General features: G+C 45.1%; 2 protein-coding genes across 12 annotated transcripts in view; one reads left to right on the top strand and one right to left on the bottom strand.

Annotated features, from left to right (window-relative positions):
- The window catches only part of RNF41 (ring finger protein 41), a 26,448-nt gene extending 8,228 nt beyond the window's left edge, over nt 1-18,220 (bottom strand). For 2 of the 6 annotated variants that reach the window (XR_009702657.1, XM_061206521.1), the window contains exons 1-3: nt 17,650-18,218; nt 14,765-14,948; nt 657-769 (exon numbers count right to left, since the gene is read on the bottom strand). Coding sequence is in view for 4 of the 6 variants with exons in the window: in XM_061206521.1 (XP_061062504.1) it covers nt 657-746 (90 nt within the window). In the remaining 2 variants the exon portion in view is untranslated. Of the gene's footprint in view, nt 1-656; nt 770-14,764; nt 14,949-15,680; nt 15,958-17,649 lie in introns of those variants that run through there. The other 4 variants (XM_061206522.1, XM_061206523.1, XM_061206524.1 and 1 more) reach the window with 4 other exon arrangements.
- Nucleotides 17,959-24,130, top strand: NABP2 (nucleic acid binding protein 2). Of its 6 annotated transcripts, none has more exons than XM_061206533.1 (8): nt 17,959-18,099; nt 19,989-20,090; nt 20,499-20,637; nt 20,738-20,809; nt 20,986-21,067; nt 21,162-21,225; nt 23,353-23,590; nt 24,083-24,130. In XM_061206533.1, the coding sequence occupies exons 2-7, from the start codon at nt 20,012-20,014 to the stop codon at nt 23,550-23,552; spliced, it is 636 nt and encodes a 211-aa protein (XP_061062516.1). In that variant the 5' UTR covers nt 17,959-18,099; nt 19,989-20,011; the 3' UTR covers nt 23,553-23,590; nt 24,083-24,130. The 6 variants fall into 6 exon arrangements, with proteins under 6 accessions (XP_061062516.1, XP_061062511.1, XP_061062513.1 ...); XM_061206528.1 differs by having other exon boundaries at nt 17,960-18,204; XM_061206531.1 differs by lacking the exon at nt 17,959-18,099 and adding an exon at nt 18,265-18,552.

The following is a 24,130-nucleotide window of genomic DNA, read 5'->3' as shown; positions in this document are numbered from 1 at the left end:
TGAAGAAAATCTGAACCACTGCGCTTCTGTGGTGTCCACCTCTAGACAGATTCTGGAAGGCCCTATTCCTCTTGTAGCCGCCACTGCTCCTTCGCACCAAACCTCTATTCTGCGTGTGTCAGGAGTGCAGGGAGTGGGGGAAGGGGGGCCTGAACACAGTGACTTCCCCATTGGCCCCATTTCCTATGAATATATATTTTTTTAATTTCCGAATTTTCCAATTATGTTTTTCTTTTCATATATATAAATTTATTTATTTATCTATTTTTGGCTGCGTTGGGTCATCGTTGCTGTGCGCAGGCTTTCTCTAGTTGCAGAGAGCAGGGGCTACTCTTGGTTGTGTGCATGGGCTTCTCATTGCGGCGGCTTCTCTTGTTGTGGAGCACAGGCTCTGGGCGCGTGGGCTTCAGTAGTTGCAGCATGTGGGCTCAGTAGTTGTGGCTCGCGGGCTCTAGAGTGCAGGCTCAGTAGTTGTGGCGCACAGGCTTAGTTGCTCTGCAGCATGTGGGATCTTCCCAGACCAGGGATCAAACCCATGTCCCCTGCATTGGCAGGCGGATTCTTAACCACTGCGCCACCAGGGAAGTCCCTGAATATTTTGTACTAGCTCCACTGCCATCTATTGCCCCACCAAACCTGCCATCAGACCGACTCACCTGGACTGGCTCCTCCAAGACTCCACTGCAAATAGGACAGATAAGGTCTTCGTCAACATCCCCCTGGAAACGGGTTACATCATACCCCATGTCTCATCACTGAAACCCAGGTCCTGGAATGAACAACAGAGGAATAAGAGGCCAGTTCAGAAGATTACAGATATGTGCCAACTTGATCTCATTGCCAAGATTCGTTCATTTGTCCAATAAATATTTATTGAGAACTTACTATGTGCCAGTCGTTTGTGGGCGGGGGGAAGCTGACTCAAGAAATTTAATTCTAATGGGAAAAGATTTTATATAAATATACACTTAAAATATGAAGTGATAAATGCTTTTAGGGTGAACACAGGGCACTATGAGGCCAAGAGATGTGGATACCTGACCCAGGCCGAAAGGAGAGGGAGGCTGAGAAGTTTTCCAGGACACCAGTGGGACGAGCAAGTAGTTAGCTAGGTTGTGTGTGGGGGCGGGGGGGAGCCAGGGCAGGGTGGGGCATTAGGGTTTTAGGCACATGAAAGAGCACATTTAAAAGCCCAGAAGGGGACTTCCCTGGCCGTCCAGTGGTTAGGAATCCGCCTTTCAATGCAGGGGACGCAGGTTTGATCCCTGGTCGGGGAACTAAGATCCCACGTGCCCTGGGGCAACTAACCCCGCGCCGCAACTACTGAGCCCATGTGCCACGACTAGAGAGCCCACGTGCTCTGAAGCCCACGTGCCACAACTAGAGAGAAGCCTGCACGCCGCAAGGAAGAGTCTGCGTGCCACAACTGAAGAGTCCACGTGCTGCAACTAAGACTCGACGTAGCCAAAAATAATTAATTAAAATAAATATTAAAAAAAAAAAGTAAGAGGGGATATGATGAGTTCAGGCAACTGTAAGTGGTTCAGAAAAAGTTTGATCTGAAGGGTGCAAGAGAGGGAGTGTCAAAATACAAGGCTGGAAAGGCACCAGACCATGAGAAGTCTTATGTAAGGAGTTTGGACTTTATCCTGAAGGCTATGGGGAGCCACTGAAAGACTTAAAAGGAATGATGTGATAAAAGTTCTTTTTTAGAATCACTCTGTAAACAGGGGTGAGATTAGAGACAGGAAGAACATCTAGGCAGGAGAGAAATAGTGAGAGTCTGAATTTAGGTGGTGGTGATGGGAGGGAAGTTCAGGAGAACAAAGACTCAAAGAGCAGCGAGGCTGCCATGCCCCTTCTTTGGGCTCCTAAGGGTCAAACCCAAACAAGACATCACTGAACAGTAACTGAAACTCCCCTGTGGACATCCAGCCAGTGGGCTAATTGGAGCAAGGATGGGCACCTGATATAAGGGCAGACAATCTACAGACCAGCCATCAGCTGTGATGTCCTGAAAAAAATGAGCTGAGTCAACCATGTAGTTCTCAGGAATTTAGAATCAGGCTGTTCAATTTAAAAGGGTGGGGAGTGGGGGATTTCCCTGGCAGTCCAGTGGTTAGGATTCGGCGCTTTCACTGCAATGGCCCAGGTTTGATCCTTGGTCAAGGAACTAAGATCCCACAAGCTTCGTGGCACGCCAAAAATTATGCAGAGAGGCCTTGATAGGTCAAGTGCAAGCTAAAGTACAGCACTGGACTGAGTCAAGACTGACTGGATTTAGATGCCCGGTTCTACTACTCATTAGCTGTGTGACCTTGGGCAGGCTTACGTATACTTCCTAAGCCTGCGTGGCTTTTTAAACAGATAAAATTGGTATAAGTAATAATAGAAGTGACTCTCACAGAGTTGCCCTCAAAGAAACAATACATATAAAACATTTAGCACAATGCCTGCTGGCACATATTAGGCACTCAATACACAAGAGTAACCATTATTTAGGTATACATTTTTTTTTTTTTTTGGCCAAGCCACATAGCATCTTCGTTCCCCAACCAGGAATCCAACCCGTGCCGCCTGCAGTGGAAGTGCGGAGTCCTAACCACTGGACCGCCAGGGAATTCCCTATTTATGTACGTATCTAATTTCTACTACTTGATTAAAAATTCCTTAAGAGTAGGAACTCATGTGCTACATCCAATTTAGCACCAAGCACAGTTCTTTACAAAACAGTAAAATGTTTGGTGTGATTAAATGTTGCTTTAACTGGGAGCTTCCCAGCAGAGTACAGTGGACATGTATTTTGCCTACCTAACATCCCATTTTCTGTAAACAGCATCACAATTTTCCTTTAGGAATCAGAACCTGTTTCCTAGTGGACATGTGACCCAATCTAAGACAGTGAGAGAGATGCCTGGGACTTCTATTGGAGCTCTCATGGGGTTTGCATAGCTGGTAGGATGTACAATTCAGAGTGGTCAGTGACCATCTCTGCCATTAATGAGGACAGCCTACTTACAGAATGATGCCATAATTGGGAATTCCCTGGTGGTCCAGTGGTTAGGGCTCTGCGCTTCCACTGCTGGGGGCACGGGTTCAATCCCTGGTCGGGGAACTAAAATCCCACACGCCACACAGCATGGCCAAAAAAAAAAAGAATGACGCCATAATGAAGAAAGCAGAGCTGAGAAATCAAATTCAGGTGAAATCATTTGAGGGCCTGGATTCAGCCATGCCTGAAGCCACAATCACTTTCTGAACATAAGTTACATGAGTCAGTAAGTTCCCTATTATGTTTAGGCTGGTTTGAGCTGGGTTTTTATCTCTTTAAACTGACAAAAATCCTGATTAATATAGGCTAATGGAGACAAGAAATCACAAGGCTCACTTTGGAACCACTTATCTTTCTTTACCCATTTTATATAGGAACAACAATACCCAAGGACACTGCTACAATTACACTGACCTCCATCACCACCATTTCTCTGTATTCTTGTTCCTCCGTCTCTAGGGCCTAAGTTCAGGGCCTTGGGCTTACTAACAATCCCTCTGAAATTGACACTCTAAACCACCTTGGTCTGGCTATCTTCCTCTAAAATAGGGATATCCATCTATTTGTCTCTCCTCAGACCTTTAACCTTCTGTTCCTATGCCAACATTCCCTTGAATAATCCATCAACAGTAATGGATTAGAGTGAGTATATGAAGGGTAATATTAAAGACATCATAAAGTGAAATGTGAAACCCAGAACTAAGGCCCCTTGTGATTCTCCTTGTTGCAACTCACTGAACTGAACAATGAGGACAGTGGTAAGAGAGCCAAGAGCAGTCCAGTGTCACTGTCCTGTGGACCTCCACTATTGACAGCTGTAGTGCAGACCATGGCGTTGTTCACTTTAGGAATTCTACTCCCTTTCTCACTCATCCACATGGCTCCAGGAGAAGCTGCCTCACTAGTACTGAGACTTTAACCTAGGCAGCAGCTGACTGGGACAAGGGTGAGCACGCAACCCAAGCAGGGCCAACGGATCCTATCTCTGAGAATTTGAGCTTGACACCAAGAAAGATGAGTTGGTCTTTCTTTGCCTGTCATGTGGACTGAGGAAGACAAATCTACAGAGGGAAAGAAAAGACTGAAACAGACACAGTGAGAAAGGCCTGGATGAGAGCTGGAAAGTCCTGAGGCTTCAGAGTGACTGGTTTGTTCCCAAGACCTAGTTGCCTTCCTATCTTTGGCTTCTGTGAGACACCCTGTGTATCCTCTTTTTGCTTAAGCTTTGAGTTGGGCTTCTGTACCTTTTTTAAAAATATTTATTTATTTATTTGGCTGCACCGGGTCTTAGTTGTGGCAAGCGGGACCTTCGTTGCCACGTGCAGGATCTTTAGTTGCGGCATGCAGGATCTTTTAGTTGCAGCGTGCAGACTCTTAGTTGCGGCACGTGGGATCTAGTTCCTTGACCGGGGATCGAACCCAGGCCCCCTGCATTGGGAGCACGGAGCCTTAACCACTGGACCAGCGGGGAAGTCCCTGGGCTTCTGTATCTTACAGCCAAAAGAATCTTAGCTCAAACAACAACAAAGAGACAGCATACAGCATTAGAAGTTTGGAGAGGGATGGTTTAAATTAGGAGTAATGAAGGCGCTAGGACACTAGGATTAGAATTAATCTGAAAGCTATGGGAGTACCTGAAGGATTTTTGTTGACATAAATTTACAGGGTTTAATTTTTTATCTTGACAATTTCAGACTTACAAAGATCCCATATATCCTTCATACAGACTCCTTAAATGTTAACATTTAACCACATTTATTTTATCATTGCTGTATATATACATTGATAGATGGATAAAAATTTTCTGAACTGCTTAAGAGTAAACTGTAGACTTGATGCTTTTAACCCTAAATAACTTTACTGTGTACTGTATTTCCTAAAAAGAACATTATTTTATATATTGATAGTAAAATTATGAAAATCAGGAAATTAACATTGATGTAATACTATATTTACAAACCTTTTTTCCAATTTTTCCAACTGTCCCAATAATCTCCTTTAGCAAAAGAACATTCAAGATTATGTTGAATTATGTTATGCACTGAATTGTCAAGCTTCTTTAATCGTTTAACTGAAAAAGTTACTAAATCTTTTTTGTCTTTCATAAATTTGACATTTTTAAGAATACACACCAGGTATATGAGAATGTCTCTCAATTTGGATTTGTCTGATGTTTCCTCATGATTAAATTCAGGTTTCATTTTGGGCAAAAATACAAAGGAAGTGGCATTGTGTTCTCAATGCATCATATCAGGAGCACATAATGTTGATTTGTACTGTTCCTGGTGACACTAACTTTGACCCTTTGGTTAAGTGCTGTCTATCACGTTTCTCTACTGTAAGAGTTATTATTTTTTCCTTTGTAATTAGTATAAATGTTGTAGGGGAGGTTCTTTAAGTGTGTGTACACCTGAAGGATTTTTAAGAAATTGACATGATCAGCTTTCTGTTTTAGACTGGCAGATTCTGGTAGCTGTATAGAAAATATAGGGGGTAGGGAAGATGAGAGAAAGTGAGACCTTTGTAGGAGTTTATTGTAAAAATTCAGATTAAGAAAAAGTATAAAGGCTCAAACCAAGACATTTCAGAGAAGGAATCAGGAATCAAGCGGTCCAGTGGTTGGGACTCTGTGCTTCTACTGTGGGGGGGCCCGGGTTCGATCCCTGGTCAGGGAACTAGGATCCCACAAGCCGGGCAGCGTGGCCAAAAAAATAATAATAATAACATAAATAAATAAAAATTTAAAAAGAAGGAATCTGAATCTATATTGGTTCAGGAAGTAATAAAAAGATGACTCTTTTGTTTCTGCCTTGGATAATTAGTGGTGAATTCTTATTTACCAATATAAGAATTAAAAAAAAAAAAAGATCTGGATGGGGTAAAAAAATAATGATCCTAGTTTTAGACATGTAGAGTTTGAGATTCCAAGTAGAAATCCTGAAGGTAGTAGCTGATGGGTTTTCAGAGGCCACACAGGGAAAGTATACAGAATGAAAACAGAAAATGAGGGTTGGTCTGAAGACTATAGAACGCTGGGGAGCACTGACTCTTTGCTTTATTTTTCAGTTTTTCTTTTTTCACAAGTATATATGACTATATTTTCATTTAAAAAAAATACAGCCTCTCAGGACTTCCCTGGTGGCGCAGTGGTTAAGAATCCGCCTGCCAATGCAGGGAACACGGGTTCGAGCCCTGGTCCGGGAAGATCTCACATGCCACGGAGCAACTAAGCCTGTGCACCACAACTACTGAGCCTGCGCTCTAGAGCCCGCGAGTCACAACTGCTGAAGCCCGCACACCTAGAGCCTGTGCTCCGCAACAAGAGAAGCCACTGCAATGAGAAGCCCGCACACCACAACGAAGAGTAGCCCCCGCTCACCACAAGTAGAGAAAGCCCACGAGCAGCAATGAAGACCCAAGGCAGCCAAAAATAAATAAATAAATCTATATTTAAAAAAAAAGAATATAGCCTCTCTTCCCACCTTCCTCTCCCCCTCCATTGCTTGGTGAACATTCATTCTTTCAATTGCCCTTCTTTGCTATACAGATTCTTTTTTCGGCTGTGCTACATTGCATGGGGGATCTTAGTTCCCCAGGGATCGAACCCGCACCCCCTGCAGTGGAAGCACGGAGTCTTAACCACTGGACCTCCAGGGAAGTTCCACAGATTCACGTATGAGAAAGACAGATAAGGTTCTTTTTCTCATGTAGTTTATATTCTAGTGGTAAGAATTTCCAATCCACCAGTCTAAGCCTTGATTACTACATATTCTGCCATTACCCTCTCATGACTGAAGTTTGCCTGATTGCCAATTTTTCCCCTGAAACAAATCATGTTGCAATTAACACCCCTTGTAACAAGATTTTTTGGAGCACAAGAACAAATATCTCTCCTAGGACAGATTCCACTGAGAGGTGGAACTGCTGCACTGAATGGTGTCCCTGCTATTTGTTTTCCTAGACACTTCCATACATACTCTGGAAAGGCCTTTTCAATTTACACTACCAACAACAGTGCATCAAAATACTTTATCAGTGACATTTAAAAAGGGGGACAAAAAGGAGCCTGCAAAAAAAGACTGAGAAAGATTGGCCAGAGATAAGAGAAAATCGTGGAAAATCCTGGAGAGAAGATGGTCACAAAAGTTACGAGAGTTGGGGGTGTAGGGAGGGGGAGGGAAAGGGGAATGCTTGTTTCATGAGTAGAGTTTCAGTTTTGCAAGATGAAAAAGTTCCAGAGATCTGTTTCACAACAATGTGAATATACTTAACATTACTGAACTGTATACTCAAAAATGGTTAAGGCGGTAAATTTTATGTTATGTGTTTTTTACCACACACACACACACACACACACACACACAAAAGCTAAGGAAGTGGAATGCTTAGTGGAAAAAGAAGTGTCAAAAACTGCAAACACAAGTCAGATTAAAAAAAGCAAAAACTGCCAGGATGTGGGACTGTGGACACCACAGCAGAAGGAGGTTCCACGGAGTTGGGTGGCACTGTGGCGAGCAGTTTCAGTGAGGCATTGGGAGTGGAAGACAGACTGCAGTGGCTCACAGTGAACAGGTGAGACAGAGAGATGGGGACTGAAGACAACCCTGTCGAAAGCTTGATTTCCAAGGAAGGAAAAGAGAGAGAACCAGCTAGAACAGCACTGGAGGCTAAGGAAGTGGGTTGTGTAGGGGTGTTTTTCCTTATGATGAGAAAGGCTTGAGGATGTTTATGTACTGAGAGGAAAGCACTAGTGAAGAAGGAAAAGTAAAGACGGGAGAGAATCTGGTCACTGGGGAAAAGGTAGGAAGGAGATCTGGAATTATGTTAAACAGGAAGAGGGACACACTTAAAGCAGGAAAAAAGAAGGGATGGTACTAAAAGAGGTCCAGATAGTTTTTCAAAAATCACACCCGTAAACTTTTAAAAATCAGATAATCACTTATTCATTTAAGTGAACAGTGAAGGTATAGTTATGCTTAATTATGGTAATGTAAGCCCATCTGACGGAATAGCATATCTATTTTTAAATGATGCTTATGAAGAATATACAGTAACATGATACAATAATAGCTGAAAAAAGTAGGGCACAAATTTGAGTACAGATCTGTTTAAAAACGTATATATTTATAAATAATCCATGCACAAAGAAACCAGAAAGAATTATCAAAATAACAATTGTTTTATTTAGGTGTAGGACTAAGAATAATGTTTTTCTTCTATTTTTAACTATCAAACATTTTATTGAGCATACATTTTTTTTTGTCATAATTCAACTTTAAACAGTCTTCCACAAATACGGAAAAATATTTTTTTTAATTTAGAAATTACTTAAGAGTAAAAAGTATAGGAATGCTTTTACTTTTGAAGTTCAGGAATAAAAGATGACAGAATTTGATCACACCCAGAAGTTTTCCCTATTGACTTGATTCAGACAGTCTTATTTTTGCATTGAGAGTTAGAATGGACCATAAGAGACCATCTGGTTTAACATCCCAGGGCTGGAATCCTCTCCACAGTACCCAACAGTCACTCACCCTGTGCTTAGACAGTCCAGGGAAAGGTCAAGATAGGGTGCAGCAGGAGCACAGATGAGAAATATCTAGCCTAAACTCAAATCTCCCATAGCATTCTAGAGTGCCTATGTCCCCCTAAAACAGGGTACCCGGAGCTTCACCTGTGGACTGACCAATATGAACACAATGGGACTATTACCACCTTTCCTCTCTACTTCAATTAATGCAACCTGACACTGGTTAGTGCTGTTCTGGATGATAGCTACCGCCACGCTCATAATCAAGACAAACACACAGAGTTGGGATGAAAGGAAGGCACAAGAGAAAGAGTCAAGAATAGGTGCTACCTGAGACAGCCTCTACATGATAGCAAAAATATCACCAAATATCCATAATTCACCTGTTGAACTGCTGACTTTACAATATCTACCTCAAATAAACAAATTGTAATCTGGTTTCTCTACAATAGCTATTAAATCAATCAGAGGAAAAAAAAATTATTGCTGCCTTAAAATGAACCAGGTATGAAGTCTTCCAAGATACACTGCTAAGAGAAAAAAACTACGGTATATAATAGTATATGTAAATGTGCCACCGTGATGTGCCACATAAATGTGCCAAAAATAATACGTATGTGACTATGCTTTCATATGCATGGAACTCTCCACAAGGATATATAGGAAACTGCCAACAGTGGTTGCTTCTGAGTAAGGGTCATTAAGGAACAGGAACAGGGGGAAAATTTTAATTTCCTCAGTTATCCCTTTGTACCTTTGAAAAAGATTTTCTCTGTGTGTGTACTCAATATTCAAATAAAGAAATAAATTTATAATTATCCTAAATTGTGAAAGTATCAATATTAAGATCAAATCAAAAAACATGTCCAAAATACTCAATGTCACATATACTATATATGTCATTTATGTCATATAACATATACAACATACCCATATAACATGTAATATACTATAGCAAGGTCTGGAAAAAATGTACTCTTGCAAGAAAAAGTTAATCAAGGTGAATCATAACAAAAAACCAATGTCCTAAAAAAGTATATTTTTTACCTTTTACCTAGCAATCCTAATTCCAATAACTTAGCCTAAGGAAATAATTACACAAGTGTACAAAACAATATACTAGGTTGTTTATCTAAACATTGTTTATAATAGCAAAAAAAAAAAAATCAGAAATGACACAAATATCCAGTATAATTCCTTACATCCATAAAATGGGATACAATGTAGCGTTAATATAACTTAGATATATTTGTTTTTATTAATATTTATTTATTTAGATTATTTAAATTTATTCATTATTTATATATAAGTAAAATAACATTTATACATATTATATATACTATAGTGCCATGTTTGTTAAAAAATTTTATGTGTGTACACACTTATATTGGAGAGCATCTAGAAGGATATATATTAGAGAAGCTGTCTCTAAGTGTAGAATTTTAGTACTTTTATTTTTTATTTTTATTTTTTCTCCATATTTTTAAAATTGAAGTATAGTTGATGTTCAATATTATATAAATGACAGGTGTACAATAAAGTGATTCACAATTTTTAAAGGTTCTACTCCATTTAGAGTTATAATAATATATTGGCTATATTCCCCGTGTTACCATAATATATTGGCTATATTCCCCGTGTTATCAGTACTTTTAATTTCACTCACAGTTTTGTTTTTTGTTTTTTTTAAAGGTTAGACTTTATTTTATTGCCTAGATTCTATTTTTTTTAATTAATTAATTTATTATTTATTTATTTTTGGCTGTGTTGGGTCTTCGTTTCTGTGCAAGGGCTTTCTCTAGTTGCGGCAAGCAGGGGCCACTCTTCATCGCGGTGCGCGGGCCTCTCACCATTGCGGCCTCTCTTGTTGCGGAGCACGGGCTCCAGATGCGCAGGCTCAGTAGTTGTGGCTCACAGGCCTAGTTGCTCCGCGGCATGTGGGATCTTCCTAGACCAGGGCTCGAACCCGTGTCCCCTGCATTGGCAGGCAGATTCTCAACCACTGCGCCACCAGGGAAGCCCCACGGTTTGTTTTTTGTTTTTTTAAATTTTATTTATTTATTTTTGGCTGCGTTGGGTCTTCATTGCTGTGTGCAGGCTTTCTCTAGGTGTGGTGAGCGGGGGCTATTCTTTGTTGCAGAGCGCAGGCACGGGCTCTAGGCACTCGGGCTTCAGTAGTTGTGGCGCACAGGCTTAGCTGCTCTGCGGCACGTGGGATCTTCCCGCACCGGGGCTTGAACCCGTGTTCCCTGCATTGGCAGGCAGATTTTTAACCACTGTGCCACCAGGGAAGTCCCTCACAGTTTTGCTTTTTTAGTTCTTCCTCCTCTTTTATCTTTTTTTTTTAAACAGTGATCATGTTTTACTTATACAATTAAATAATAATTAAATCAGTATTTATTATTTCTATATGCTAGCCACAATTCTAAGCATTTCTCGTATATTAACTCAACTAATTATTAAAATAACTCTATAAGTTACTCTGTGAGGTGGGCATTACCATGATCCACATTTTACAGATGAGAAACAGATGCACAAAGGTTAAAAAGCTTCTCCAAAATCATATAGCTAACAGGTGGTGGAGACAGATTCCAACCCAGGCAGACTGGCCCCAGAGCTCAAGCCTTTAACTGCAGTGCTAAACTGCCTCTCAAATTGAAAAATGCAAGTTGCAAAGATAGTATGGTCCCATTTTGTACGGTATGGTCCCATTTTTATAAAAACTTTTTTTTTTTAAGTGGTATATGTAGTGTACACATTTTAAAAATCTAGATGCTGAGATTATACTTTTGATCTATGTTATATATTTCTGCAAGATTTAATTATTTTTAAAAATCAGTTACTTTAGGGCTTCCCTGGTGGCGCAGTGGTTGAGAATCTGCCTGCCAACGCAGGGGACACGGGTTCGAGCCCTGGTCTGGGAAGATCCCACATGCCACGGAGCAACTAGGCCCGTGAGCCACAACTACTGAGCCTGTGCGTCTGGAGCCTGTGCTCCGCAACAAGAGAGGCCGCGACAGTGAGAGGCCCGCGCACCGCGATGAAGAGTGGCCCCCGCTCGCCACAACTAGAGAAAGCCCTTGCACAGAAACGAAGACCCAACACAGCCAAAAATAAATAAATAAATAAATAAAGTTATTAAAAAAAAAAATCAGTTACTTTAGAGCAAGGGGCAAAAATTAAAACAATACCCTTTTCTTCCTTGTTGCTATGGGGCAATGCAGAAAGCAGGCTGAGAGCCTGTATTGTGCTTCACTGTGCTTTCATTTTAAAACAGTGCTAACAATGTTATCTTAAGGGGGAATACAAATTCTGAAAAGTTATCATAACAGGGTCTCAGGGGATCCTACATCGCCAAAAGAAACAGCAGAGAACTTCCCCAAAGAAACGGCCTCAGTTGGTGCAGAGATGGCCATAGGGTGTGGGAAGCCACCAGCCAGGTTTAGGAGTTGCAAAGTTCCTACCATAAAGTCAAGGTTTACAAAACTCTGCAAAGATGCTGGGCATTGTTCTTTCTAAATAGAAACCTCCACTTTATCTGCTTGGAGATGCTCCTGTTTTATCTACACTCCTATAACTATATCCTTTCAGAGGTGTGGCCTCGAGAATTAAGGGGAAATTTAGATTTCGATTCTGATTAGGGCATTTCCTATTTGTCATCTATGGCAAACAAATGTTGAAGTGGTTATACACAACCTTGGAATCTAGCTCCTTGCCTCGTCTTGCCCTGCCCCTAAGTAGACAGTCAAGCTGACAGGCTAGGCTCCTTGACTATTCCTTCTACTCTCGGGGACTCTCAACACTGCTGTAGGGCTGTCACTGGAGTGGGTTATCATTTCAAGGGGGATGCAGTACAAGAACTCAACCGCTCACTGCCCTAGGGACAGAAGCCTTAATAAAACTGAAACCACAGGGACCTCAAGAGTCACAGCCAGTGACCACATCCACTGGAAGCACAGTTTCCTAGATCTTCTCCTTGAGTTATGGAATAGGAAAAGGCCTTGGAAGGTTTCACTCAAGTTGGAGAGCTGAACTAAAGTAGCACTGAGGTGTCCCTTTAGACTTATAGGAGTTCTGCCAACTTCCCTGATTTGAACATCCTGAACCCAACTGAAAACTGCATTCCCAACAGGCCAGAACCAAACCAGGTAATTATGTTGCTATACTTCCTGTTACACTGGGATGTCTCTCTATATTTCTAGTCAGCATTATTATAAAAATGCGAGAACTTTATTAGACCCCTTCCTATACCCTTTTTTTTTTTTTTCCTATACCCTTTTAACTTACTGTTGCAGTTGTTTTCACTGTTCTACCCCTAGAGAGAGCTAGGAATTCAAAACAGATTGTTTCTGGGCTTCCCTGGTGGCACAGTGGTTAAGAATCCGCCTGCCAATGCAGGGGACCTGGGTTCCAGCCCTGGTCCTGGAAGATCCCACGTGCCTCAGAGCAACTAAGCCCGTGCGCCACAACTACTGAGCCTGCGCTCTAGAGCCCACAAACCACAACTATTGAGCCCGCATGCCACAACTACTGAGGCCCGTGCGCCTAGAGCCCGTGCTCCGCAACAAGAGAAGCCACCGCAATGAGAAGCCCGTGCACTGCAATGAAGAGTAGCCCCCGCTCGCTGCAACTAGAGAAAGCCCACGTGCAGAAACAAAGACCCAATGCAGCCAAAAATAAATAAATAAAATAAATTTAAAAAAAAACAAAACAGATTGTTTCTAACGGAGCCTGAACATTTATCCTCCCTTATTCAGGGTTTCTTGAACCCATGTACAGGTGTGCAAACCATGCACATTCACACACACACACATACACACACACACACACAGGCACACACACACGAAGAGAAACATTACAGCAACCACTCCAACCCATTTTAGAGTAACTGGGCATGCTGTCACCAATTCGTGGCAAAAGCATACAGGTAAAAGCCAAGTATATGTGCTGTAGTCTCCTTCTAATTCTCTCTCCTCCATGCCCTAAATACAGGAAAGGTGCAGAGGGCTGAGGATTCAGCCCAATTACTACAAATCACCAGACACATAGGAAAAGGGCCCCATACCCTGCCCCAGTGTAATGAAACAGGTGACTCCTAGGAATTTCACCCTGGTGAAGAAAGTAGCTGGTGGAGGGTGTCTCACAGGTGTCCCTAAAACATTTCATCTTATCTCCCTGTCTCCCAATAAAGAAATAGATCTGGAAAAAAAGAAAACTGAGTTGAGAATCTAGAAACCTGAGTCCTAGTTCTAGCTCTATTACTGACCAGTGTGTAACCTTGGGCAAGTTACTTAACCTCTCTGGGCCGCAGTTCCCTTTACTCCACATAAAATGAAACATCCGAAACTACATAAATTCTACATAAGTACAAGAATAGGCTAAATTATGGGATAATTATATTACACAAGGTGCCCTGGCTTTATGAGAGCAAAGTCTGGCCTTGCTCTCTTTTGGCAACTCTCTTCACTTTCCAAGTGAAAAAAGTGGTCTTTTTCATTTAAGCAGTAGAATCCTTAGAGTGAAGTTACTCCCTCTCTTAGAGAACTGAGCTCTTAGGAACTCAGGTTCCTCATTGCCTCTAAAGTTCCATTTAATTCCAGAACGCTGTGATCCAGACTAGATTTAGCACAGGAGATTTTTTAAGTTAGGCTTCTTCAGCACATTTCAATTGGTTCAATTTAAAGAAGAATCCAGAGGGCACACAATTCTTCAAGAACTCCCAACTAACAACTCTAACACCTAAAGTGAGGCTTACCAGGCCTCAAAGACCAGCAAGGACCTCCCCCTTGGTCACCAGCACCAAGCACTATTTGTGTGGTTACCCCAAACCTCATCTTCATCCTATATACACAGCCCCCTTGCCAGTACAGACATGTAAAAGAAACAGAAAACACAATCCATGTCCTCAAACTAAGGTGTAGGCTTGAGCCCAACGACTGAGTACACAGGATATAAAACACATAAAAAGAGTAAAATTTACTAAGCAATTTACCAACAAATAAAAGTTAATAGTTCATGTAAGACATAAGTATGCAAAGAAGAACAGATTGATGTGGGTTAATCACAGAAAGTTTTATGCATAAAAGAGTTTTGAGAATCAGGTTTTCAAGAGCAGAAGGAACCCGGATTGGCAGAGAAGAGGGTTCTAGCCCAGAATGGGATTCTGAATCAAGGCTCTTTACCTTCCAAGTGTTGGGGGCAGGTTCCCTGTTCACAAGGCTCCAACCCCCTGATGCTTCCACTCAGTGCCACTCAGGAGACGCTCCCAGTAACCCATCTTGCTGGCTATTCTCCGACTGAGTCTTCCTTCCTAGTGACAAGCTCCATTGCCAAGGGGATGGATGTGATGTCACAATCAGGAGCACTCTATTAATAGGAACAAGGAAGAAAAAGGTGAGTCAGGAGAACTACCTGCACTTGGCAGTGAAACTAGACAGACTTGGATCTGGTGGTTGGTTGAGGAGGACGAGACAACTCCACTAAGAACTACAGGTTTCAAGGCTAGGCATCCAGGCTACCCTCTAAGGAGTGAGATCATCAGCTAAGGAATCACACGCATGGGCCAGGTGATTGAAACATAGCTGAGAGGGGGAGAGAAAGGGACAAGAAGAAAGGTAGGGAAGAGGAGCTGTCTGAGATAGAAAAAGGTTCTTTTATTCAGTGCATACAACTAAAAGTAATGTCAATGAGTCCAAATCTGTGGCTATACAATGCAGAGAGCCATGACAGCTTACATGCACAGTATGATGCTTTAATGTTTCCAAAGTGCTTTCACATAAATTATTTCATATAAAAAGAAATTCTGTCCTACTCTCCGCTTGGAAAACACTGTTTCATAAGAAGATACTCAAGAATGTTGGTACAGGTGCAATTCTACTTCCAAGTCCAGAAATATTCCTGAGGGGATCAGGCTTTAAAAAAAAAAAAAAAATGAAGAGGCAGTGAATGAGGAAATTATTTTAGGGTAGGAAACTGGGAAGACTAGAGGTAGCAGTATGATTAAGCTGACCAGACTCTCATTACTAAAAGGATGAAACTAAGTAGAGGGAGACAAGGCTTCAGACGCAGAATAGAAACTATTCAAATTCTTTTCCTCACCTTCCCATCTATCAATGTTAACGGCTATGTTAGAAAGGATGACGATTTTTATTTATTTATTATTTATTTTTGGCTGTGTTGGGTCTCCGTTTCTGTGCGAGGGCTTTCTCTAGTTGCAGCGAGCGGGTCATCGCGGTGTGCGGGCCTCTCACTGTCGCGGCCTCTCCCATTGCGGAGCACAGGCTCCAGACGCGCAGGCTCAGTAGTTGTGGCTCACGGGCCTAGCCGCTCCGCGGCATGTAGGATCTTCCCGGACCGGGGCACGAACCCGTGTCCCCTGCATTGGCAGGCGGAAGGATGACGATTTTTAGTCATAAAACAGAGACCATTTCATCCTGAGTCTGGTATACGTGCTCATTAGTTTACTATGTTCATCAGCCATAACACATTAGTGTGGTATTTTAAAACTAATCAGAGGATAAAAGTGCAAGGCCAGATCCACTTTCTCTTCCCTGTAGTTGGAGGTGGGGGGAAGTTGATCTGTCTCTCCCGTCCATAATACAGAGGAGAGTATAATGCTTCTTCCATTTTGACAACAGCAACAGCCTGACACAAGCACCTGCACCTCAAGAAATGCTTCCAGGAGCCAGTGCTGTTGGCTATGTTCAGTCTTCCAGTGACAAGTTCCAGACTCAGAAAGCAAACAGTTATCCAGCCTGGGAAAACCAATCCTCCTTCACTGCTCCCTTGACCAGAACAAAACAGGATTTTTCAACTGAGAGGAGGACCAGGAGTCAGGAGACTTGGGTTCTGGTCCCAGCTCTACCAACTGTATGACTTTTAACAAGCCATGTATCCCTTCTGTAATTTTCAATTTCTTCACCTGTCAAATAGGGAAAATGATAACTGCCTTATCTACCTTACATATTGTCCAGGAAAATCAAATGACATAATAAATGTGAAAGCATACTGAATACCGCTATTCATAGGTAAGGTATTTGTAGTAACAGACTGCAAAATAAATATAGAGTACTGAGGGCCCACGAGGAAATGCTTGAAAGAAGCCTGTTCTTTCTTTCCCATTACTGGGAACCAGGCACAGCCACAAAGTCGGCTGGACACACAGGGCAGTAACATTATTGCATCACTCAGATTCTCTACCATTCCTATCTGGGGACAAGTATCAGCCTGCAACATTATCAGCTTCTTGCTCTATTGTCAGACTAAAACCACCTGTATAGGAAGGGATTAGACTATCACTACCACAGCCCAGTCCCCAAGAACAGTGATTCAGTAGTCTCTAACAGCCACATTTGCTACTAGGTAGAATGAAGTCAGTTTCTGAATGGAGAAGATGTCTGTCAGTCCCTCAGGCAAAACACCCTCACCCCTCTCAGCTTTCTGCTCCTTCTCCGGCCCCCTCCTTCCCAATCCTCAATTTCCTCTGCGTTCTGGTTTGGAGAAGGCTTTCCGGTGTGTGAAGTGTGTGAAGAGGGACTGGCAATCCAGGGCAGGGATGTAAGGAATGTGAGATTCCTTCATGGAGGGGTGGGAGGGAGGGGGGGAAGGAATGGAGGAGGAAGACAAGGCTGTCAAAGACAAGGCATGGGAGAGGAGCCAAGCTATGGCGCTTCGAGGGCGGGGGTTCAGGTTCCGCCGCCCCTGCCCAGACTGACCCCCAGTATGTTCCCTGCCTCCCCTTCCGGCCCGTCAATCACTGCCCATTTAAACACCACGTTGTTCCCCCAATTCCCCCTCCCCTCGTCCTCCAGCCAGCCCAGGCCCCCTCCCGCACTTCTTAAAGCTCCCCCACTCCAATGGACCTCCCCAACAACCCACCCATCAGCGCCCCTTTATCACCTCTAGACTCCTCCCTATTACTGCTCCCTTCCTCCATTTTTCATCTTGACTCCCATCCCTCCTCCTGACCTCCAATAGCTCGAACCCCCGCCCCAACCCCCCTGGGACCTTGCCCCCTCCCCTCCCACACCCTCTTTTAGGTGGGAGCTCGCGCAGGCGCCGTACGCACCGCCCTGGAAGCGGTCTGGACTCTCCGTACCCAGGCCTGGCTGGAGCTGAGGCCGCAGCGGCCAAGGGATAGCCCGGGTGCCGGGTCCCAGCTTTTCCTGGGAGGGGAAGGGGAAGGGGAAGAAGACGAGAGATGGTTCCGACCACTCTTCGCGGTGTGGGACGGATCCCTTGCCCCGCCCACCGCTGCTGCGCAACCTGGCGGAAGCTCGTCACCAAACTCCGCCTCTTTGTTTAACTCAGCCCCGAACTAGAAGCCACAAGCGGCCAACGAGGAGAGTGGAAGGCTAGCCAGGCCTCCGCTCTAGACCGGAAGTCTTTATGGTCCCAGCGAGAACTGGATAGCCATTTGGGAGGGAGAGCTCTATGTTCTTCCCAGCGTGAGCGTCAGCTGCAAAGCAGGAGGCTGACTCTCCCGGAGCGCGAGACTTCGCTTTGGAGGGGTGCACGTGTTCGTGCCCTAAAGCTGATGCGGCTTGCTGCGAGATCGTCTCTAGGAGGCTGGCCTGCAGTGACCTGCCGTCTCCCCGGTCCCTCTCCCGTTTCCAGAGCCGTGGTCAGCATCCCGGAGCCTCCCGATCTTATGACTCATGGTCATGGGAGTGGATATGTAGTCAACAAGGCGACCACGGGGTGGGGAACGGGGGAGTGTCTGACCGGACAACTTTGATCTAGGGTTGCCCGCCTCTCTCCCAGTCGCACTCCTGACGTCTTTACGTCGGCCTTCCAAACACTTGTACAGTTCCCTGAAACACCTAAGGGGAGAGGAGGGAGATAAAATGTCCCTCTTCCCGGGTTGTGGTTTGATTTCCTTAGGGTACAGCACCATGGCTGGGGGTGTGGGCGGGAGAGAACTTGAGCTCCGAGGAAAGCCAAGGTGGAGCCTAAAGCCCTCTAGGAGAAGGTAAGGGATTGATTAAGCAAACCAAGGCATTACAATTACATGGCCTCTTAGGCTAATCTGATAGTAAGCAGTATTTGATATGGATATTCGCTAAGCAAATGGTAATGCACATGTACGTATATTGTTTATATATAATTGGTTTATAGGCAATATTACAGAGCTAGCTGCCTTTTGTTGACTATGTAACAAGTCTCAAAGGGAACTAAAGGTTCGGGCCTCTTTTCAGTCTCTGAGGGGACCCTGAGATCTAGTGAGATAAGTGCATTAGGAACAGGTGCCTTTCAAACTGTGAGAGAGTCTAATGCAAATGTTGCTTTCGGTGCCCCAGATTCCATTACTTCCAAAGGGGGAGGGGGTGAGTCTGCCTGTTGTCTGTCTCTGCTGTGAATGCTGCTTTTTCCAGAGATCTTGACCAAGCTGGATAGTGCATTAAAGTCGAGGACCCCAAATCAGGAATAAAGATGAGAGTTAAAGCAGTTGGAGAAGAGGAGGAAACTGCCTGCTGTGTGCTAGACACAGCTTCTTATATAACTTCGTTTTCTCGTCTGCAAAATGGAATCACGTATTGAAGAACTGTCGAGAAAAGAAGTGATGAGCCGGGTTTCATACTTTTGTCCGCCGGATTCCAAAAACCTTTGGTCCTTTTTCCACTGGGTCACGTCTAGGAGGAACAACTCTTAGAGCCTTCTCTTAGTGCATTCTCCTAGTCAAGTGGAGGAAAATTGGTACCTGAGACGCCCCCTGGTGGTCCACGTGTTTTCTTGCGCAGCCAACCCTCTCCCGGGCTCCTTTAATACCTAAAATCCCACCCGCTTCGAGGCGCGTGAATCTCGGATCGCGATTGGCCGGGTGGGGACTGGAGGCGGGACGCGGGGTGGTGGGGGGGCCGGGGCGGTGCTGATTGGCTGAAGGGGGCCCGCCGGGGGAAACTTCCGGGAGTGTTCACACTCTAGCGTTCCATTGGTCCGCATCCGGCGGCGGCGGGGCCTTTGGCTCCCCCTGCGGGCGGCTCAGTGGCGTGCACTGTACGGCGGGCTGGCTGGGTGGGTAGTGGGCTGCGGGTCGGGGAGAGGATGCACCGAGTCCCCGGTTGTCCAGATGAGGGTTCGGGAGGGTTTGGCGAGTGAGATTCCATTCCTTGGCTTCGCACCAGGTTCCCTGCCCCCGTCTCCGTCGGCTTCCCTACGTCGGGGCTTGATACTGAAAGAGCATCCCGGGAGGGGGGCTTCCAGCCCAGAAGCAGTCTATCCAGAGACCCCCCGAATTCTGATCTTGAAGTTGGAAGCCCCTGGGGAAGTTCGTTTCTACCCTTTTAAAAGAGTTAGAGGGTTTGAGGCTGCCTGACCCCAGCCTAGTGTGATAGGTAGGCCTTGCGAAGTGGACATGGGGGCGAAGACTCCAAGCGTTGAAACTTCGTCCCCTTTTCCCCCTTCTAGTGGGGTGCTGAGGCTCGGGCAGCATGACGACGGAGACCTTCGTGAAGGATATCAAGCCCGGGCTCAAGAACCTGAACCTCATCTTCATTGTGCTGGAAACAGGTGGCTCTGCTGGCGCGGTGGGCCCCCTGCGCGCATTCTCGGGGTTGGGGCCCAGGAGGGGGGGAACATCACCTCCGTTCTTAACTTGCACCCGGCATGGCAGGGCGCACCACAAGACTGCTCACGCCCTGTCTCTCTCCTAGCCCCCACCCGGAGAGTTGCAGTGTAGGGTAGATGGATGGAACTCTTGCCAGATCCAAGCCTCCAGTGCCTCTTGGGCCTCTTCCCACTCAGGGCACTCTCCATGGTGCTGGCCCCTCCCTCACCTGCCCCAGGGATTTGACTTTGCCCTGTTTGTACACCTTTTTCCTCACTCCACCAATATCTAGACCTCATCCCTCTGATCACCACCACCCCCATTTATTTGACCATCCACCCCCCCCAACCCCATTGTTCTGTTCCCTCCAGGCCGAGTGACCAAGACAAAGGACGGGCACGAGGTTCGGACCTGCAAAGTGGCAGACAAAACTGGCAGCATCAATATCTCCGTCTGGGACGATGTGGGCAACCTGATCCAGCCTGGGGATATTATCCGGCTCACCAAAGGGTAAGCCATCAGGTGACTTCTGGCTATTCAAGGGCAGTAACGGGGCGGGGGAGATTAACAGTCCCTGTAACTCTGAATCCTGCTTTTCGTGACCCCACAGGTACGCTTCAGTGTTCAAAGGTTGTCTGACATTGTACACTGGCCGTGGGGGTGATCTTCAGAAGATTGGAGAGTAAGTGCTGTCTTGGAGCTGGGGATGTAGAAGCACCAGGCCAAGGAGAGAAGTTTGAGGTTTGCAAGGAGACAGCATAAGGGTGTGCATTCCCTGTCCTGTACCTGGACCTTTCTGAGGTTTCCAGAGTAGCCCAGAGGTTGGGCCTGAGGCTTTGCCACTTTCTCCCCTTGCAGATTCTGTATGGTTTATTCTGAGGTTCCTAACTTCAGTGAGCCGAATCCAGAATACAGTGCCCAGCAGGCACCCAACAAGACGGTGAGTCCCATGGCTGTGATGTGTGGAAGGAGGGCAGGTCAGGCCAAGAAGCATGGTAGGGAGTAAGGTCTGAATGTGTCATTTGCGCCTTCAGGTGCAGAACGACAGCAGCCCTACGGCTCCCCAGCCTACCACCGGACCCCCTGCCACCTCTCCAGGTAAACCTGTTCCTTCCATCCACTGGTCCTCCTAGTTCTAATCTCCCCAGCCTGGAAAGATGCATTGCCCTCATCCCTTTTCCAAATCTCTCTTCTCTCAATATATCCTCTTGCACCCAATTCTCCCAGTTCTTTTGCAAGTCCCTGGGGTGAAAAGATTTGGGGCCATGCTTCTATCACTGATAGAGCTCCCTTTTGCCACTACCACTCAAAGGCAAAAATGAGAGCAGTTTCTCCACAAAGACTGCCCTCTTTCATTCTAGCTTGTTCCTCTCTGCTTCTTCTCCGGCAGAACCTTGCCTTTTTTCCCCTTGCCTATTTTGATTCATTATCAGTTCTGATACACTGTTACTTACAGGACTCAGCATGGAGTCTTTAAGCATTAAATAGTTCCCCTTTAGGGTTGCCACTTTCTTGAAAACTAAAGGCCCTGCTTCTAGGCCTTGGCCCTCAGGATTATGGTTCTTCCAACTCAGAAGCCCCTGCTTTTGGTCTCTTGAGGAATTTGGCTTACTGCAGATCATCAGCTTTTGATTAGAATCACTCACCAACATCATTTCCTTCGTCTCCTGGCTTCTCCTTAGGAACCTGGTTTTTACTGCTCTTTTCTCCTTCTGGGTCATCTCGCAGCTGACCCTACCACTCCTGGGTGTTTGTCTCTCTCTTGCCTCTGATCCATGCCTTATGTTTCTCCCTGTGACACTAGGCTTCAGGCTTCCTCTACCCTTCTTCAGTCTGTGTCTGCATCCCCAGTTACCATGGTTTCCAAAATTGTCTTGTGTCAGAACCACTCAGGGTCACGGTGTTTTTTAGAAACACCATGAAATAACAACATTTAATTCCACCACAAAAAGTAGCATCCATGTTTTCAACTGAAAATATGACTATTACATATTCTCAGGTCTCCATAATTCCATAATTTATAAAAATATTTTAAATAAGGTACACTTAAGCCTGTTTGTCCCTAATACTCATTTGCCAGATGTTTATTCGCTTTGTCATCTGCTAACAGGTACAGAAGGTTTTTAAAAAAACGTGTGGCATAAAAATGATGACTTTCTACATACTCCTCATTTTTTCTGTGAATTAAGGAAAGGGCTTTATTCTTCCATTTTGGCTGCAGATATCTTAGTCTGATGGAGCAGGAGGATTCAGCAGGGATATGGTTAGGGTTCATGACGCCCTATGTATGTGAGAGGCAGGCCTCTGCCTTCATTTAACAAGCATTTATAGATGAGGAATGCCAAGGAAAAAACATAGCACTTGCCTTGAGGAGCTTGCAGTCCGTGAAGGAAATAGTCCCACAGACAACAGTTGTAACACACTGTGGTAAGTGTGGTGATAATGATTTGCACAGCTAAGGTAGTTCAAGGAAACCATCAAACACTGAAAATATACACAAAAATGTTGTCTATTATTTTGGGGGCGTGAGAGTATGTATAATAGTTTTTTTGCTTACTCTGTGAGAGTATGTATAATAGTGTTTTTGCTTATTCTTATTTCTGTTTTCCCAAATGAACATGTATCATTGTGATACACACCACACTTTTTTCTTTCTTTCTTTCTTTTTTTTAAGATCCTTCTTACATTTTAAGGTAGAAACTTCAGGCCTTTCCTTTCCCGATGCTTCTCCAGTTTTACAGTCACTTTTGGTCAAGGGATCTTTTGTCGGTGGTCCTTGAGCCTAGAACTAAACAGCTAATTCTAGATCTGACTCCTAATGATACAGAGATGGATAAAAGAGAAAAAAAAATATCGGGAATTCCCCACAGTCCAGTGGTCAGGACTCCGCGCTTTCACGGCCGAGGGCCCAGGTTCAATCTCTGGTTTGGGGAACTAAGGTCCCATAAGCTGCGTGGCGCAGCCAAAAAAAAAAAAAAAATTAAAAAGAAAGAAAAAATATCATACGACAGTTCATGTAGCAACTGCCAAAATGATGATTGCATCTTCTCTGGGGCCCCATTCCTACAACTCACATTCTTTGCACTTGGTCCCACGGCATCAATGTGCAGTTGTGCTTGGCGGAGACTGTGCTGCCTGCTGGGGCTGGAGGGAGGCCTTGGGGATGGATGCCTGCCTACCTTAGTTCTCTAATTCCAGTTTTTCTTCCCCTTCTCCCACAACTAGCCTCTGAGAGCCAGAACGGGAATGGACTGAGCACCCCACCAGGTCCTGGTGGTGGCCCACACCCCCCTCACACTCCCTCCCACCCCCCCACCCCCCGAATTACCCGAAGCCAGCCCAACCACACGCCTGCTGGCCCTCCTGGCCCCTCCAGCAACCCTGTCAGTAATGGCAAAGAAACCCGGAGGAGCAGCAAGAGATAGCAAGACATTCTTCCTCCCCGCCACCAGCCACAACCCAGGTGTCTGCTAGAGAACACAGCTTTCTACCGGGCTGCTGGCTTTGGGGGGCAGGGGGTGTGTAGGAGTATTTTAGCCACTAAACTTCACTGGAGGGGTGGTGAGCAGTGGCCTTATCCGCCCTCAGCCCATCCTCCCCTCCTTGTCAGCTGAAGCGGCCTGTCCCCTGGGAGTCCGGGCCCTCTGCCTCCCCTCCCTCCTCTTTAGAAACGACGGTTACAGTCTGTTTCTTGTGTGTGAGATGTGGAAGTTTAATTGAATCCCTCCTTCCTAATAAATGTTACCACTCTGTACTGGACTCCTTTGCTCTCTGTGGGAAAATGAAGAGGTCGGCAGCTGGGCATTTGGGAGAGTGGGGTGTCCCTAGGAGGTGGAGGGGAGATAGGTTACAAGCAAGGCCTGGGCAAAGGAGACCTGCCCCTTTAAGGTAGTGCCCCTCCCCTGCCCCCTCCCTGCCGGTGACCCTTGTCCGCCTGCCTGCCTACCCCCCACAGCTGGAACCAAGAAGACCGTGTCCCCCTTCCTCTGGGCGTCCTTCCTGT

Source organism: Eubalaena glacialis, chromosome 11 (assembly GCF_028564815.1).
Source record: "Eubalaena glacialis isolate mEubGla1 chromosome 11, mEubGla1.1.hap2.+ XY, whole genome shotgun sequence".
Taxonomy (NCBI): Eukaryota; Metazoa; Chordata; class Mammalia; order Artiodactyla; family Balaenidae; genus Eubalaena; species Eubalaena glacialis.
Note: the sequence above shows the minus strand (reverse complement) of the source record. Positions and strands in the feature narration are given on the sequence as shown.